This window comes from Echeneis naucrates, chromosome 16 (genome assembly GCF_900963305.1).
Source record: "Echeneis naucrates chromosome 16, fEcheNa1.1, whole genome shotgun sequence".
NCBI lineage: Eukaryota > Metazoa > Chordata > Actinopteri > Carangiformes > Echeneidae > Echeneis > Echeneis naucrates.
Genome location: NC_042526.1, coordinates 8,671,351 through 8,689,517, shown reverse-complemented (window position 1 = coordinate 8,689,517; position 18,167 = coordinate 8,671,351). Strand labels below are relative to the sequence as shown.

General features: G+C 41.4%; 1 protein-coding gene across 2 annotated transcripts; it reads left to right on the top strand.

The window, feature by feature from the left end:
- The first annotated feature begins 6,188 nt into the window (after nucleotides 1-6,188).
- Nucleotides 6,189-17,960, top strand: cd44b (CD44 molecule (IN blood group) b). Of its 2 annotated transcripts, XM_029522932.1 has the most exons (9): nucleotides 6,189-6,266; nucleotides 6,451-6,589; nucleotides 12,872-13,037; nucleotides 13,504-13,643; nucleotides 13,784-13,849; nucleotides 14,762-15,145; nucleotides 15,707-15,784; nucleotides 15,934-16,012; nucleotides 16,168-17,960. In XM_029522932.1, exons 2-9 carry the CDS (start codon nucleotides 6,526-6,528, stop codon nucleotides 16,379-16,381), a joined length of 1,191 nt encoding a protein of 396 aa, XP_029378792.1. In that variant the 5' UTR covers nucleotides 6,189-6,266; nucleotides 6,451-6,525; the 3' UTR covers nucleotides 16,382-17,960. The 2 variants fall into 2 exon arrangements, with proteins under 2 accessions (XP_029378792.1, XP_029378791.1); XM_029522931.1 differs by lacking the exon at nucleotides 6,189-6,266 and having other exon boundaries at nucleotides 6,308-6,589.
- Nucleotides 17,961-18,167: the final 207 nt, after the last annotated feature.

Genomic DNA, 18,167 nt, shown 5'->3' with positions numbered 1-18,167 from the left:
GGGCAGACAGCTGTTTACATCTGTATCATTACCTTTCAGGCATAGCTTATCCGAGATGTAAGAAGCGCAGTCTGGCTATGTTTCTTTGAGAGATTATGGAAAAAAGGTGCCAAAATGGATACATTTGTGAGAACAGACTTTCTTTTTTCCACATTTTAGACTTTCTGTTTACACACCACATATTTGTAGAGGGAAGGTGTCTGAAGGGACAGTATGGGTGCTATTTGATGGTGACACTGCACAAGATTCTTATGAATTCATGACTCTTCATGTGCAGCATTTACTGCTTTACAAGGTGAACGCTCTACTTAATTTTTCATCCAGATCATTAACGACCTACAGGAAGTTGTGGACAAGGCAGGCAGATATCAAAAGAGATTCTGGAAGTGTATTGATATCTAAATATGCCATTAGGTCACCTTTATATAATGAAATTTTATTCTGTAGTTAGAGAGATGTTCTTTCTGCTGTTAGGAGGAAGGCAAACATGCAGATTACATGGGGACAAGGGGGTCATTATTGCTTTTTCTCTCTTGTTCACTGATCACATCAACCATGAAATATCTCTTCTTGTTAATCATTTTCAGCACGGTTTTATTTTCTAGCTGACATGTCATTTAGCTGTCTAAGCTACACCTCAGTAATTATATTTGATGCCATATTCCACCATCTGTCTTGCACCATATCTTGTCAGCCTCAACCAGAGTAATCCTTTTCTTCATCCTCACTTATCTCCCCCTTATTGAATTTAAATGTAGTAAAGCTCGGTGGGCTGTGCTCAGATTCCAGCTGCTCAATTGTAGGAGTCAAATGCAGAAACTGGCAAAACTGCACGAAAAGGACAATCTGCTGCGTAGGTGTTACAAAAAAGCGTGCAAAATAGTATAATGGCAGAATGTGAACACACATCTGTGCGTGTTCAGTATGAGAAGTCATCTTCGTGTTTGTAGCACGCAGAGATGTGACAGAAGACAACAAGAAACACCAGAAGCAGGCTGATGCTGATGAAATCTGGAGACCGAGCGATAACCACGTGAATGTTCATAGAAATGCAGTTGTCTCATCTTCTTGCACTGCCTCCATTAATGAGGTGTTCTGAGCCAAAGCCAACTTGTGCTGCAAGTACAAGACATCCTTTAGACTCTTTTTTGAATAAGCAGAAGAAGGAAGCTATTGTTGCTTTTGGAACTATATCCTTTTTGTGTTATTTAGCACCAGTTAGTGCAGTACTGTATATCGGTTGATGAACTCATGTTTCTTTATTTGAGCTCAGCGCAACATTACAATTTACTAACAGCTAAAAGGGCTGCCTGGCTGGGGCAGTCGAACAATGCTCTTCCAAATATCAGCTCTGCAAAACAGATTCTGACATTTCTCTGGCTTTCCAGTCACAGTCTGACATTTACCTCTCTGGCTGCCGCTCACCAATCTCTGCTCAGCAATCTTGTTATGTGTAACAGCTGGATGAGAAAGCCACCACACAGAAAGAATCAGATTCGCTCCCACAGAGGTTTTGATGAACTGCGTGCGTGGTCTTGAAGATGGTGCGGGGGCTTTGGCAGGCACGCAGGTCAGGCTCATGGACACACAGCATGGTGCTGAGAGATGGAGGCGGTTGCTATGGAAACCAAAGCAGGCTACTGTGCACTTATGTCGCGCTGATATGTGGTTTGGCCTTCACACACTTCTGATGTATTTGTTGGTCAAAATAGCAGAAGTGGCCTGAATGACTAATTTCCAAGAACAGGAAACACTTAAACACAGGGGTGGAAGAATTCACGCAAAGAGTGAATAATAAAAGAAAATAATAAACGAAATAAAGCATTTTAGTCAGGAATCCGTCCCTGGGCTCTCTCAGACAGACATCATTTCTCTGTGTGAATAAGCTTAGTGAATCATCACCAGCGTTGGGGAGTGGCTTGCTCTCATCCACATTGTCTCACGCTCAAGTTTGTTCAACCATTGTTGACTGGATTTCCTCTGGTCTCTCCATTTTCCCCCTACTACCAGCATTTTTCTATTCATTCATCATTTAACTGGGTTGCAGACTGTTTGCGAAGCCTACCGTAAAATTATATCCTTCCTTCCTTCTTGCTAATTCTGATTTGTTTATGTACTACATTTAGACCTTGATGTCATTTTTTTTGAAAAGCTTCATTTACCACTGAACCAGGAAATCCAATTTTGGACATAATCCTGAAAAACATGTAATTAAAGGTTAATCCTCTTCAGCCATTGTGATTAGAGTCAACACCCTGGTCACTTTTGAAAGGCGAGGTTGTGTGTGTATGGGAAAAAAAGAAGAAGAAAAAAGAAACTGCGAGACTTGTAGTTGCAACATGTGTTAGTCACAGCACTGTAACACACCCCTTGTGATACTTTCCATGGAGGCCCTGTAGGTTCTTGCATCTCGCAAAAGACTTTACTGCACCCTAGCATGGACCAGGCTGGTCTCACATACACGCTCTGCTCAGCCTTACACACAGGAAGCTCCACCTGGTCTGCAGTCAACAGCAGGAGGAAACAGCCTTTAAACCATGCGTGGAGAGGACAAGAAGGGGAAACGGCTCAGAACCACAGAACGTTAGTGTGAAGGTGGCAATGCAGTTATATCTCAGTACATCGCTCCCAAAGGCAAAGTGACTAACAAGTCAGCAGGGCTGTTTTAAAATGTTAACGAGAGGCACTACAAACATTACCGGGGCTTATCATCACCATACCGACTGAAACTATGACCCCGAAGGGGGATGACACAGGGCATTCCAGTTGGCTATACAGTACTCTGTGACACTCGCTGTCCAAACACGACCACTCTGCTGTCCCACCGCCCAAACACAAGCTTGGTCCCTGCTTTGTTTTTGCTGCACAAATCCTGCTCTTTTGAAGCAGTCCAGTCATGCTCCTATGACGCTGGGATAGCTCATTCAGGCTGAGGCCAAAGGTACACAGTAAGGACACACTCCTGATACCTCCCTCAACTCTTCAGCAGAAGCTGCAAAATAGGCAAACTTTCAACTGCTTTAACAGGTTTAAACCGTTTTTACGAAGTGTTCATATTTATATGATCTTTGTCAACACGTGATTTTTTTTTTTTTTGCACCAACATCCTGTTCCAATTAGCTTGCATCATATAGTTTGGATGATTTCACTGCATTGCTGCAAACACATATATTCAGTGCACACATCAAAAGAGACTGGTGGTTTTCATGTTTCTGCTCTGTACATATATGAGCATCTTGCAATACCTTCTGCTCACATTCCTTCGTCTGCGCTTGTTGAGGGGGAAGGACGGCGCCTTAGAAGAATGCTGAGGCGGCATCATTAGCTGGCCAGTGGCGCAAGGATGTCTGATAAATGTGCATTCCCACCAAGCAACTATGATGGATATTTTGTTTTCATTGTTAGACGTGTAATGACTGAGACAGTCTGATGATTAATTTAGTGTTCAGTCATGCCCCATAATCCCCCATTCACCTCTGGTGTTTTGTTTTTTTCTTTTTCGTTTCTTTGGTGATATTGTGATGTCATACAGCCACATAATTAACTTAAACCTGATATTAACTTTTTGTTTTCCCTGAAATGGATCCAAGCTTGTCTGGTTGAAAAAAGAGAGACATTATCCTGTTTGTCTTGTGCTAACATCTTCTTTTAGAGCTACCTTCCACCTAATGAGAAGCATGACCCACTTCAGGTTCCCCTAATGTTCACGCAAACTTTTAAACATGACTGCTTTGGTGCAGCTATGGTGGACGATTTTTATTGTTTAGACTGACAATGACTGAGAGTTTTGCACTTTTTGTTAAATGGAGTGTTGACCGAGCAAATCTGCTTTCTGGTCTGTATGAGAGAGTTTTTATGTTGAGCTGTTTGGAGAGAGATTTATCAGTTACATGTTAAATAATGACACAGTTATTCATTAAAGAAGTGGATCACCTCCACAGTTTGTGCCAGTCTAGTTTCTGCAGAGATAGAAATTAGGAGAGAGAGGAAAACAAAGTCATTTTTATTATAGTTAGTTATAGTTATTTTCCTTGACGGCGTTTATGCATATCTTCTTCTCGCTCTGCACTCTGTACATGTATAAATTGTATGTAGTTTCATTTTTACGCCTGCCTCTCTTTGTTGTTATTGCTTCAGATCAACATATAAAGTGTAAGCAAATATCACTATGGAAACATTTGAAACAGGAAATGACTTGTATCTGGGTAGGAAGTGTGAATCTGCTTTGACCTTTAATTCTGAGGTGAAAGGCTATGTGGTTGTGAACGTACCCGCTGGTAAAAGTATCTGTGTGATAAATCATTACATTTTTAAATGCATCTGAAATATACTCACATGTAAAATACATCATACTTCATTTTCCAGCCAGTTAAGGGTACAGGAAGTCTCAGTGACCCCTTGGGAATATATTGTTCTCAGTTTGACTTATACCTTTTTCCTGTGAGTTTATTTCTGGACATGGGGGTCTGATGGGAGTCATTTCAGCCAGGTGTTTTCACTCAGAACGTTAGTTTAATCCAGATTGAACTTTCTTAACTCTTTAGTGCAGCTATTCATGTTGCTGCTACTGATGATGACTTTGGTGATCATCTGTTTTCCGAGGGAAAAACCCAGGGATCGCAATCGCCATAGTCACCATAAGGTCACCATGGCGATCGCAACAATCAAACAATGGTAACTATCAGGTTACCATTGTGGTTTTGAGTCAGTCTGATATTTTATGCTCTATTTCAGTTTTGCGTTTTTATTTTTGTTTTCTCTTGCTGTTTTTCTGTCATTTGTTTTATTTTCTTCATCCATTTCTGTTAAATGTGTGTATATATATATATATTTTTTTTTATCAAAAGCAGATTGAGTTACCCCAGTTATAGCTTGAGCTATACAAATAAAGCTGCCTTGGCTTTCTTTGCGTGCAGTATCTCAACAAACACAAAATGGCTTGTCATGTCATGCGGTACACGCCTTCATAATGTACACAAGATCGAGTGTAAATTATTTCTTGACTCTTCATTCGCCAACAGTACATTTCAAAATCCAAAGCAAAAATCATTTTGATTAATAAACAAATATCTGCTTAATGAATTCCCAACCGCCTTCTGTGTACTTTGGGTTCAATGCCAGGTGGAAAACGTTAGCATGTTCACGCACTGCATACAGTAAAGAATATGAACATGGTAACACGACACCTACATTCAATGTTGCTTCATTATCTTCATCTGTTGTCTGGGTGTTGAACTTTGTTGACCTTTCTTGTGCCCACAGTTGTCCCTTTGCCCTCTCAGACTCATCATTTCACATTTTCTGCTGTGGCTTACTGATGAAGTGTGTTTTAAGTGTAAGTTTGCCACAAACTTTCCCACTTAGGCATCCGTTTATCTGAGTGCCGTACCCATGACTGCAGAGTTACCGGCCATGCTGAGCAATTTGACATTCTTTATGGTTTCTTGGGAAGGAAGTAACACCATAACAAACAGACAGTCATGCATTCTTACCACATTTTGGGTTTTTTTTTTTTTATTTTTTATTATTTTATTATTATTTTTTTTTTAGATATTGCACAAGTACACGTTAACAACACTATGTTGTTCCCACAGACCAGAGATGACTCTCTCCCTCATCTGTGAAAGTGAAATGTTTAAACATCGGGTAACAGTTTCAAATCTTGAATCTTGATTGTTGAAATTCCCATTGCTAATGTAACTGGAACATATTTTTAGGACCATTATTTTTCTGTTTTTTTGTGTTAAATATACATTTTTCTGATGGCCTTACGTATTTTGCCCAGTGTAAAGATGTAAAAATAGCAAGAAACGTGCAATGTTGATTTCAACCACTTTTCTGTTCGGCAATCTGGGAGGAGTAGATCAGAATAAGTGAAAACAGAGGGAGGACTCAATGAAAGACTAAATGAGCTAACACAAGCTGTTGCTGTCTGAGGGGGAAAAAGGGAAAATGGGGTACGGACAAGCTACCACACTGGAAAGGGGATCATGATTATTTGATCTTTCCCTTTTCTCATGCCTGCTTAGTGTGGAAGCAGAAGGTGGGGGGCAAAAAAATGGAAAAGAGAGTCTATGCAATGGAGGGCGGGAGGGGAGGTGGGGCAAGTGTGGGAGAGGCAGAAGGGTGTGTGCTCACATGAACCAATCTTCCCCTCCTACACCTACTAGCTTCTGTGTCTCTCAGACGGAGAATAGAAAAGTTGAGGGCAAAGTCTGAGTCAGCTCCAGCAGCTTTACCAGACACTGGCAGCAACTCAATTCACGGTATCAGTTCTCCTCTCTCTCTCTTCCTTCCTCTCTCTCTCTCTTTTTACTGCTCTCTCACTCATTCACTCTCTCTCTCTCTCTCTCTCTCACACACCCTCACACCCACACCCCCATACACACACACACACACATACACACACGCGCACACAAATACACACGCACCACCCGTCACTCCTGGCAGAGGGAAGACAGGACCAAAGGAGAACTGTTACACACCTTTACCACCAGATACTCACCCAGCCATCGCCAGACCAGGATGTGGACGCTTCTCTTGGGGGTCACCTTTGGATTACTGGCCTCCTCCAGGTCAGAACTGAAAGGTGAGGTAGACTCTGCCTTCGACTAGTGGAGGGCTCTTTGTTTGTGGATTTTATTTATTTATTTATTTATCCATGCTCTGCCTAAAATGTGCCAGGCTGACTGTCTGGCAACTCTCATTTGTCACCATATTTTAGGACATACTGCATTTGTTTTTCAGCCTAGTTGAATATTGTAATGTAAAGAGAAGAGATTGAAAGAACGAGGCTGTGCTCTGTTGGCTGGCTCTGCTGCTGCTTGTAGTGTGGATGAGTGGATGCCGGTTAGAGAGCGCATGCTACACCAGCGCAGACAGGCTTACGTCTGGCAGTCTGAGACTCCTGACAGACACAAAGGAGACAGGCGTTCTTGCTCCCTCTCTGTCTCTCATGCACACACACTCTGAGGAAAAGTGAAGATTATTTATCAGGATATCCTGATGATCAGTGTAGCTTTCAGAATCAGGTAGAATCCGAAACAGATCTTTTTATTCGCTTTTGTTGCTCTGCTGCTAAAGCTGTGCTGCCACGCTTAATGCTTTATGCTCTGACACAAAGGATGTTCAGCAATAGCTGTAGCTGTTCCCCCCTCATTGTCTCCCTCTTTTCTTTTTGTGTCTTGTCTCACATGTGCTGTCTACATGGTTTTGATTGGATTTGTTGCTTGGAGCAATATACATCTCTGGAGGTGAACTTGGTATTGAATCAAACAGGTCTTGGGCTTGTCTGGCGCGCTCCCTGGGGAGGTGGTGGGGTAGTTTAACTCCCCCTGGCTCTGTGCCAAAAGAACAATCAGCATCCGGCAATACATTTGACCACAAGTTAAAGGCAGATAAGGGACTACCTGTGCAGTTTGTATGTGCGTTTTTTGTGGAAAGTGGGCAGGGTGCATGTCTGTCTGTATTTGAGTGTTGAGAGTAAATGCTGAAATGCTGTCTGATGAGAAGTGCCCTGTGGTGGATAATGCTTGTCTTGGTCTAGACGTTGTCTTTGAACCCTGTACCAAGAGCTGTGTTTCATCCTAAGTACATCATTAAGAGTAAGACTTGTGGACTTGTGGTCTGACCAGACTCCCATGTAAAGCAAGATTAGATTTATGGATATCTATTATAACGCTGTCTGCACGGTTTTGAGTTGATTTGGTAACTGGTGACTGAGCCTACCCTCAAGGCATTACATTACTTTTTTTCTCATAATAGTTAAATAATAATAAGCTTAATTTCACTCATTTGCATTTATACGCAACTGACCTCCACAAGGAATGTAATGAAAATCCAATTTAGTGTAATTTAAATGTGCATTCAGTTGATTTATCATCAATCTAGTACAGCTTCCAAATTTCCGTTTTTTGCCTCTGTCTGCCCCTGTCAGAGATAATTCATTGATGACCTAATAGTCAAAATGTTAAAGATACGCTGAGCTTTCAGCACACCCAAAAATGGCAGTCCCTTTTTGTTATGTGTAAGCTCTGAATTCTTGTGCATTTTGACTTTCCTGTACAGACATTAAAAGTAAAACAGACTGATCATCAAGTCCATGAAGAGTCTCGGTGTCTGGAACAGATCATGAGCTCACAAACTCAAATGCCTGAAACAAAGAAAGCTCGGGTCTGCTACAGACGCTGAGTACCATCTCCTGCCATCTGAGACGCTCAGGCCTGTGTTTGCCTCATGTACTGCTGCGCCCGTCATTATAAACCAGTCACCCTGAAGCAGGATGACCCTGCACCAATACCTTTTGAAACCTCCTTGTCTTATTTTTGGTTTCTTTACAGTGTCTTTAACACTAATTGAATTAATACCCAATGGTTAAAAGACCCCAAGGTTCCAGGATTTGTCTTTCTCTTTGTGTGCTGCCAACACCTCAAATTCTCGCTGAAATTATTTTATGAGGCTCGTGTTCTGTCTGCGTACTCCCCTCATCTGTTCTGCTCCTTCTCCACGTACACAAATCTTTGTGACCCTGGGAAAAATGTTCAGTGAGCTCTCTTTTGTACACACAACCCCCTGCATGAAGTTATGATTTCCAAACTCTCTGTATCATCAGGAATAACAGAGGATTATGTTTGTACTCAGAAGTTCACTGTTGAGCTACAGTTGGGCGACCATATTGTCAAACCGTTAAGTGTAACGTACTTTTATCCACATGCATATTTGCACTTTGGCACCTAAAAGGTTAGCATGAAGGAAAATCCTTTTGCTCTCTGTGAGCAAGAAATCCTTCAAAAAAGAACAAGCCAATAGAAAGAAATCCAACCATCCATCCACTACCGCTTTTTCGTTTCCGGCTGGAGCCAATCCCAGCTCGCTCTGTGGAGGGCAGGGTGCACCCAGAACAGGGTCGCCAGTCCATCACAGGGCCAACACACAGAGACAGATGGAGACAAACAACCACTCACACTCAGACCTACAGACTGTTTAGAGTCACCAGTTAACCCAAATATGATGTCTTTGGATGGTGGGAGGAAACCCGAGTACCCAGAGGAAACCCACACAGGCACGGCGATAGCATTCAAACTCAGCACAGAAAGGCCCCAGGCCGGGAACTGAACCCGCAACCTTCTTATTGTGGGGCGACAGTGCTAACCACTATGCTGCTGTGCTGCAAATAGAAAAAAATCTTTGTGTAAAATGTGCAGCATAAAGGAAAGCTTCTTATTTGCTTGATGAGTTGACAGTATGACAGTTGTGCACACAAAACGAACCAGTCCAAGGGCCTCAGAGGATCAGTGTGAGAAATGGGTTAAAGTGTGTCATTTCAATTCAGTTCAAGCCACCTTTTCAAAATTGACTTCCTGAAAAGGATTAATACAGTTTTCCTTATCACAGAGCATCTATTCACAGATGTTTGCTGAATCTAGGAGGAAGTAGATGGCCAAAAACAAGTTGCTTGTTCTGTTGTTTGTGGTTGTTCTTAGTGGTAGGGTGAAAGGCAGAGGTGTTGGGGGAAAAAAAAAAAAAAAAAGACAGCGAGAGAGTGAGGAAATGGCACATTTTAAGAGAAATCTGATAGTGAGTGTCCTTGTGATCTTCAGGTTATCACGAGCGCGTGCTATTTGTTTTGTGTGAAAATGCATGAGTCTAAAGTCTCGTATTTCACCCTTCACACGGGCCCAATGGACGTGAATTGTGAGTTGGGAAGTGAGAGACATGCCTGGCTAACTGTAACTTCACTAATTCCCAAAAGTGACAGTGCAAGACACTGAATCGCTGTGGGAGTGTTGGTATCGCAGTTTTGCTTCAAATCAGCTGATGAGCTACGGATAAAAGGATTTTGATGTAGTAGTGGGAAATATACAGTAAAGTGACTGAACAAGCGTTGAATCGTGAGCTCATGAGTCAGTTAGGCATTAAGGCAGTAAGACAAGATGTTATTATATTATTACGACATTAACATACTGAGCTGGCAGGTTCTCTTACCTCCAATCCCCCGACGCGGCTCCGCAAAGGTTATTTCTCAGGGAATCTTCAGCCAATATTTGTGTTTGTGTGCAGGAGCGCCTGTTATCTGCCTGTGTGGTGCATGCAGGGGGGTAATTTTTACATTATTGCTGGCACACAGGAAGACAAACAGAAAGTAATGAGAGAAAACAAGGCAAAAAGGAGCGAGGGGGAATGTGAAAGCTAAGTGAGTCAGTCTTGTCTATTACTCCTGGAGCAGCTGGAGGTTTTGGCAAGATGGGGTGTTTTCTCTCAGGTTCAGTACATCAAGACTTTGCAGTTTCCTTGGTTTCAACTCCATTAGGTGACAATGGAGCCTTTGGGAGAGTGAGTACATTGGCATAGCAGGCCTCTGGGCTGTGTAAAGATCCCCATGACTGTTTCCTCTGCATACTAATGACGATGCCTCAGATTTGTGTCAGTCGCCTTTTTCAGCTTACTGATGGCACCCTGTTTGATCTCTGTGGGCAGGTTTGCAAGGCCAAGACAGCTGCTTTGTTTTTCACCCTTTTTCAGGGACACTGTGCCATGTGGCAGCATGTTTTGAAGTTCATTCAGGTACGAGTGTGTGTGTTTGTGTGTTCGTCTGTAAGGGAGAGAGAGATAAAGAATTGAAACTGACCCACAAAACAAATGCTGGCAATGACTCTTGTTGCCCAGCTGCCACTAACAGCAGAGAGTTCAACTTCCTGCTGTTGTTGCTCTCGATCTGTTTACTCACAGTAGCCAGTGGAAAAGTACAGCGAGTTTTCTTTATCATATCTAATCCATTTGAGACAGTTTTTCCCATCAAGGAGAGATAACCGTGACCACAAAACTACCCATGAAAAGTTCCCTTTAATGTTTTACCGAACCAGTGTTTGCAAGTGGAATATATTTTTCTTCTTCTTTTCATTTTTTCCGATCTGCAACAGCTTGGGCAATAATGGCTAAATGTTGCTTTTTGCTTTTTGTTTCTTTTTTTATTCCTGGGCATGGGATGGCTGCGTCACTATTTCTCAGACACAGCACATTTCATTATTTTCAATTCTACTGGCCAGATTCTATCAATTTAAATTAAAAGGTCAGCTCCAGGGCAGAGCCAGTGGTTAGTGCACATACCATGTGACCACCATATGAGCACGTTCCCAAGGCGGGCATACAGTCCACTGCACTAAGTACCGGTTTCTTTTATTTCTATCAAACGTGGCATTAACTAAAGTACAATTTGATTCGATTGCTTTACACCATTGTGTGCAGGAGGTGTTTCAAGTTTTCATCTCAACAAAACGCAGGAGATTGTTACTTTACTTTATTGGAAAAAAAATTCTGGGAAAATCATAAAAAATTGTAAAGTATACTCTGGTATCCTGAGATGATTTCCCCTTTAGTCTTATGGTGAGAGCTGTTTATTGAAATAGCCTGATAGTTAGGTTATTAAAAACAAACAGGCTAGATATTTTCAACACAAGCTAGATGCCTTGCCGTTTGAATTGCGGAAGCTCAGGCCCCCAAAAAATACCCTTTCATACTTTACGTGATCTTCCTGAGCCAGACTGTCACAACTCATGTACCTGTCACCATGGCAGCACATGTAAACAAGCCATAAACAGAAGCAGGTTTTGAATACATTTTCGTGTTGTTGTCAGCAGCGCCAAAGTTTCATACTTCTTTTTTTTTTTTACAGGATATTAAAACCAATGGCAGTTTGCCTGCACGAAATGTTGCTGCACGGCTGTGTTTAGCTTCTGATAAGCCTCCAGAGAACTGATCATCAGCTTCCTGTCATATGAGGGGAGATTTTGATGATGGCTTTTACTTCATAATTTTTTCCAAATTGCAGCCGTCAGATTTAAGTGTTATTTAAAGCGATTTTATGGGTAACCATGCAAAGATCACTAACTCTTCCCTGGGGGTGTCTGGTTTCCTCCTCATAGTCAATGCAAATAGTAGGAAAGTGCCTGTGTGTGTCTATTTTAATGAGGAGCTCTACCTGTGTACACAACATGCTGCTAAGGTATTAATTTCTCTAGTTTTGACATTATTTGTGCAAAAAGCAGGTTTTGGGAATTAATGGCAAACAAGAAGACAGTCTTATGTCCCTGCAGCTGTTGATAACATTGACAACTCAAAGTTTTACGCAGAAAAACGGACGTTCAGTTGCAAAGTTTAATGAGGTACAATTTTTAGAGCTTCCTAAATAGTTCCACTAGAGTAGGAGTTAAAAAGGAGAGATTTTTTTTCACAGCCTGGAAACCCCATATGTTTGTGGGGTTTCCAGGCTGTTTTGTTTGTTTGTTCCTTTTAAAAAAAGGCCATCATACGTGACTCGCTGATGAATACTGATGCAAAACACACCACACATGCCTAACTTGACCTCTAAGTCATTGTATGTCTTCAGTGTATAAGCCAAAGCATTAGCATCCTCTCTCTAGATATTATCAAATGTAACATGGCTCTCATACGCATTTCCATCTCAGCACATCATAAATTCCACTGAGGTCATTAGACACAATCAAGTTTCATTAATTGTCGGCTTTCACATGTAATGCTTTATTTTTATTACTATTCTTACTATTATTAGTTTGTATTTGTAACATAGTTGTTTTAAATGACTGGAACATCATCCAGCTCCACAAGCGCTCTGTATTACTGGCTGAAAATTATTTCCCTTATTATTTTAAATGCTATTGAGAAAAAAAAACAAACCAAACCAAAAACAGTTAGAGGCTAAATAAGCTGCTGACAACTCTTCCACTGTGTGCTGTCGCAAAATCATTATCTTACGCTATAAAACCTGACCTGTTGTTTTGGGTTTTTTTTTTTTTTTTTGTTATTGTTTTTGTTTTTTGGTTGATTGTTTGTTTTTTCTCCCCTTTTTTTGCAGTGAATTCTCGATCCTGCAGCTATGCCGGGGTATTTCTGGTTGAGGGAGAATCCCGTCACTCCCTGACCTTTTCCATGGCTCAAGAGATGTGTGAGCAGCTGCAGAGCACCTTGGCAAGTCCAGAACAAGTCAAGGATGCCTATGATAAAGACATGGAAACTTGCAGGTGAAACCAGTAGGCTTTGTCAATATATATATTTGCTGATGTGAAAACCAGTTTTTATTTAATTAATTTTAATGTTGACTCTGATGGATTGGAGTCATCTGTTGTTAATCTTCTATACTTCTATACTGAAAGGCCACATAAAATGTTTTTATCCGTAGAAGAAATCAAAATCAAATCTTAAACTGAAGTGAAACTTTTAGCTTAAATGCTAAATTGAGCATTTAGTGTGTTTGGGCCCTCTAATCAAGCTCCTGAGAGTTCAAATCAGAAAAAGGAGAAGATCTCTCTATATTACATCACAGGTACATAAGTCAGCTTGTCGCACAGGAAAGGTCGAGCTTTTCAATAAATGAAACCACCATTTCTTCTTCAACTGCAGCATTTGTTTGCATTTTCTATCAATAAATGCCTCCAAGTTGTGCTGAATTAATCTTTTAATAATAACAACATTGTTGTGTCTTTTCAGGAACGGCTGGCTCAGCAACCAGGAAATCGTCATCCTCAGGCACACACATCATATAAACTGTGCAATGAACCAGACTGGGATCATTTTTCACAAACGAGAAGAGAACGATACCAACGATGCCTACTGCTATGACAGCGAAGGTGACTGTCTTCACACTTACCACTACCGATTCTCGCATGTCCCAAAGTGTCATGGAAATTTATTGTCCACTTTGCAATGACTTTTTGTTTTTTGCATCTCCATTTTGGTGACGGCTATTTCCTGTTATTTCATCTTCCAGTTGGCCCTGAGACGAACTGTGACAAAGAAATCAAATCGTCAGGGCCCCCACCTGAGGATGAACCAGGTCTGCAAGCATGTTCTCTAACCAACAATCATGTAGTATCCAGTGTGCATATCACATAGCCCAAGTTTTGTTACCAAATGACCTCATCACTATAGGCGACACCAATGACTTGTTTCCTGAGGTGGAACATACAGCTACAGTAATGTCAGCTGTGACTGAACTAGAAAGCATCTTGGTAAAGGTTACTATTACAACTGCCTTTAGTGCCAATGAGGAATTATTTCCCCATCTAACATTCATTCATCATCTACCGTTTATCTGCTTGAGGGTCATGGGGGGTGCTGGAGCCAGTCCCAGCTCACACTGGGTGAGGGGCGGGGTCACCCTGGAGAGGCCACCAGTCCATCACAGGGCCAACACACAGACAGACAGAGATACTCACACTCGGACCTACGGACAATTTAGAGTCACCAGTTAACCAACACATGATGTCTTTGGACGGTGGGAGGAAACCCACGCAGGCACAGGGAAGAACATGCAAACTCCACACAGAAAGGCCCCAGGCTGGGAATCAAACCCACAACCTTCTTATTGTGGGGCGACAGCGCTGACCAGTATGCTGCTGTGCTGCTCTGTTTTTGCTTTTTTCTTTTTACCAAAAAGCCAAGACCAATTATTTGCGTTAATTGTGGACTCCCTTTTCACAGGCCACTGGGCTGTGTGGTTGTTTGTGAAAAAACAACCAAACAAACTGTAATTACAGCATAACGCTTCAGTTATTATGAATTGGTGCTTATTAATAATAGCACTAAATTAAAAACTCCAGGAAAAGGATGACGCAGGGATAAATCTCAATAGCAATTTAAAATGATAACTGATTCAATGCTGCCATTTTACGAATGCTTTAGTTTTAAGTCAGAACAAAGTATATATGCCTGTCATGTTGTACAAGCCTCTCTATTCTTCAATCAGATGACTCAGCTGACACAAACAGCAAAGAAGAAGCACAAGAACTAACCACTGAAGCTGCTGCTGGTGATGATCATACTTTACTACCGACGGCGAATGATCCTTTGCTGAAAGAACTTACCACATCAGGAACTGAGACCGCCACAGAAACGGGTGAAGGGAATCCAACGGTTACCACAGCTGCTTCAGATGAAGTCACCTCTGGAGGTGTGGACATTACTAAGATGGGGTTCCCGTTCACTCCTGGAGAGATGGACCAAGGTGGATCTGGGATGGTGCCGCCTTCCTTTGGGAAGAGTGGAGCCTCTCCGATGGACCCTGCTGGAGATCCAGAGGAAGCACAAACTTCCTCTGAAAATGAGAAGAACAACGATGTTACGGCAGGGTGTAAGTTTAAAAAAAAAATAAAAAATCACCAAACCATCTCACAATGGCTGCTAATCAAAGCAAAGTGTTATGTGATCAGAATCCACCAAATTATGAAGAATTGAGCAAAGGCCATGCCATAAAAAAACTCAAAACTATCTAAATTCTTTTGAGATTGTATCTAAGGGAAGTGAAAGAGTCATCTTTATGATAACTTTTAGAGTTACGTGATATCTTAGATATTAAGTGTCTTGTTATCCACTCTACCCTCAGTGTGGCAACAAATGTGCTGATAGAATATAGTCAGATGCAGTATGCAACAGGTCTGGGAGAGCTGAAATAACTTTTAGAACTTAGGACGCCCTCTTGTGTCAGTTTGAGCTGGGGAGTGAAATGTTTCCGAAACAGGCCTCAATCACATTGTCAGACGGGGATTTAAAATGAATTAAATTAGAAATTAGAAACGAGTGTTGAAATGTGTCGCAGGAGGACTTCATTTGTTTATATCATACTTTTACTTTCAGTTTGTCACTGAATGACGAAATTGTGTCTTTTTTAACCTTTTGTCTCAATGGCATGCAGATTCCCAAGAACCTAATGGAAGCGGAGGGGTCCGTGATTCTGCTGATGCCGATCCTACACAACAAACCCACTCATCAAGTGAGCAGCCATGTTACTTCACACTTATCTCCAGCACTAAGTTCATTGTGGTTGGGGAAAGCACACACTATTTGGATCCATTCTTTATCATTTTAGTTTTTCGGTCCTGTGTCAGCTTTAATCTTGTCCACTCATTTCATCCCCCCCAGACTGGCTGGTAGTTATACTCGTGATTGTGGCAGTTGCTTTAATTCTTCTTGTATGCGTAGCTGTTGCCAAAAGGAAAAGGTAACAATTCAATTATTATTAACATTGTTGTTATTTTTATTGGTTTACAATACGCAGTCTTCCAATTTCCACAAATTTTTGCTGCACATCAAGCAAATAGACAGAAAAACAAACAAACAAAACCCCCATAAATGTGTCTGAATGTGCACTTGCAGTTTGTGTGGAAAACGGCAGACACTCACGATCAATGCCAAAGGGAGCGGCGAGGGGAACGGCGCGGCAGCATCAGCATCCAGCTCCCACGCTCAGGAGAGGGAGCAGGAGATGGTGACCCTCATGGCCAAGGAGAAGGTCCAGGAAAACGGCAACACAGAGGAGTTCACCGTCATCACGCTAGAGGAGTCGCCAGATAAAGAGCAGCAGGCATGAGAGGGGAGCGTGGGCAGCAGTGAAAAAGTGATGAGATGGTAAAGAGGCTGGAATTGGGGCTCTAAACACTCTGGGTTAAAAACTGCGATGGTGGTCAGATATGAATGGATGCTGGGTTTGGCCATATGTGTGTGTTAGTTAAGATTGTGATGCCTCCCAGTGGGACCAGATCTTTCAGTTGGTGGGTTGGGCCTAATTGGTGGTCAAAGAGTGTTATGCATGACGGAGTATCATGCATTGACGTGTGTGTGTGTGTGTGTGTGTGTGTGTGAGTGTGTGTGTGTGTGTGTGTGTGTGCGTCTTTCTTTGTCAGTTGTTTCTGTTTATGCGGTTGTGTACTGTGATGAAGGGTCCGGATAGGCACGAGTTTGAAAACGAGAGGGTTTTAATTTGTGAACGTATCGAAATGAGATTTTTCACTTTTTAACAGAATTGGTGAATCCTAAAACGTAATGCCTTTCAGCCTAAACAGAAGATTTATTCGATTTGAAATACAGCTGATGAAAAAATGAAAATAAATAAAAAAAAAAAAAAAAAAACTGAAAAGAAAAAAACAAACAAACTGAGAGCAAACTGAAACAAACATTTTATTTGATATGTTTGCTGGCGTTATCTTGTGTATATTTCCGACATTTCCTGCGGACTGGAGTTTGGACTATCCGTTTTCAAGAAAACTGGGGAAGTCACTCTCTTAATTTATGCAGCTTTGAACCCTTTTTTCTTGGTCTCTGTATATAAAGTATGCGTTTTGGAAATGCCTTAGCAATAGGTGACAGTACTGTTTTGCTTCCTTTTTTTTTCTAGCAAGAAGGATCTTTGAACATTGTTAAAATAAAAGAATGTCTCACTTTTGAGATGAATTTAATTAGAAGCTGCACTTCTGGGGTAAACAGCTGTTGAACAGTCAAAGTGGGGCGGACATTGTGTGAAATCCATCCAAATTCATGCACCACTGTCAGCAGTTAATGTGGTATAACAATGGTGATGTTACACAATGTTATACAAACAGTGTGTATATGGATTGGGGTGAAAAAAAAAAAGAAGAATTGATCACCTGGTCATTTTTTAATATAAAAGATTTAAGCACAATTTGACAGTTGAGTGACATCATCAGAACTTCAGGTGCTGAAGTAAAGTAAACATATGACCCCCCCCCCACCACCACCCGCTGCTCCAGACACATGAAGTGAACGAAGCTGTGCTTTCCCAGGCCCTGACATGACCGTCAAAATGTTTTCATTTCCTAACCTTCCCATTGTTGAAATATATCATGCATTGTGTCTTAGCAATATTACTCCAAGTGTGACAGCTAAGTTTTTTAAAAAATGTTTTCTTTTCAGTATAAAGCTGAATTATAAACAGCAATTGTAAAGAGAATTTGTTTTGTTTGTTTGTTTCAAACTTTCCTGTTCCGTTGTTTCCTCTTCTTTCTGCGCTTACATGATTCATTTTGAGGGGAAGTAGCAAATGTAGTAGTGTAGGCAGGTTTTATGACAAATTAACAACAACGAAAAAAAAAAAAAAACAATTGTCACTGAACCGATTTGTAAAATCATGAATGAAATAAATGTGTATAGAAAGAGACGCGCTGGAATGTGCTGCTCACTCTCTGATTACTGGGCATGTATGAGGACAAAGGCGAGCCAGCTGAATGCATGACAGCAGATGCAAGTGGTTGCATCCATATGAGGAAGTGAGGTTTCCATGGCGCTGGTAGCGATGCGAGAACGTGTCAACACAGGAAACAAACATGGCCATTTTGAAAGACAGAGGTGGCATCTTTTCA

What these genes read in the sequence shown, in the direction of transcription:
- cd44b (XM_029522932.1), top strand. Translation starts at nt 6,526, where the DNA reads ATGTGGACGCTTCTCTTGGGGGTCACCTTTGGATTACTGGCCTCCTCC. An exon ending in CTCCAGGTCAGAACTGAAAG is followed by an intron (nt 6,590 to 12,871) that starts GTGAGGTAGACT and finishes CTTTTTTTGCAG; the next exon opens with TGAATTCTCGATCCTGCAGC. An exon ending in CTACTGCTATGACAGCGAAG is followed by an intron (nt 13,644 to 13,783) that starts GTGACTGTCTTC and finishes TTCATCTTCCAG; the next exon opens with TTGGCCCTGAGACGAACTGT.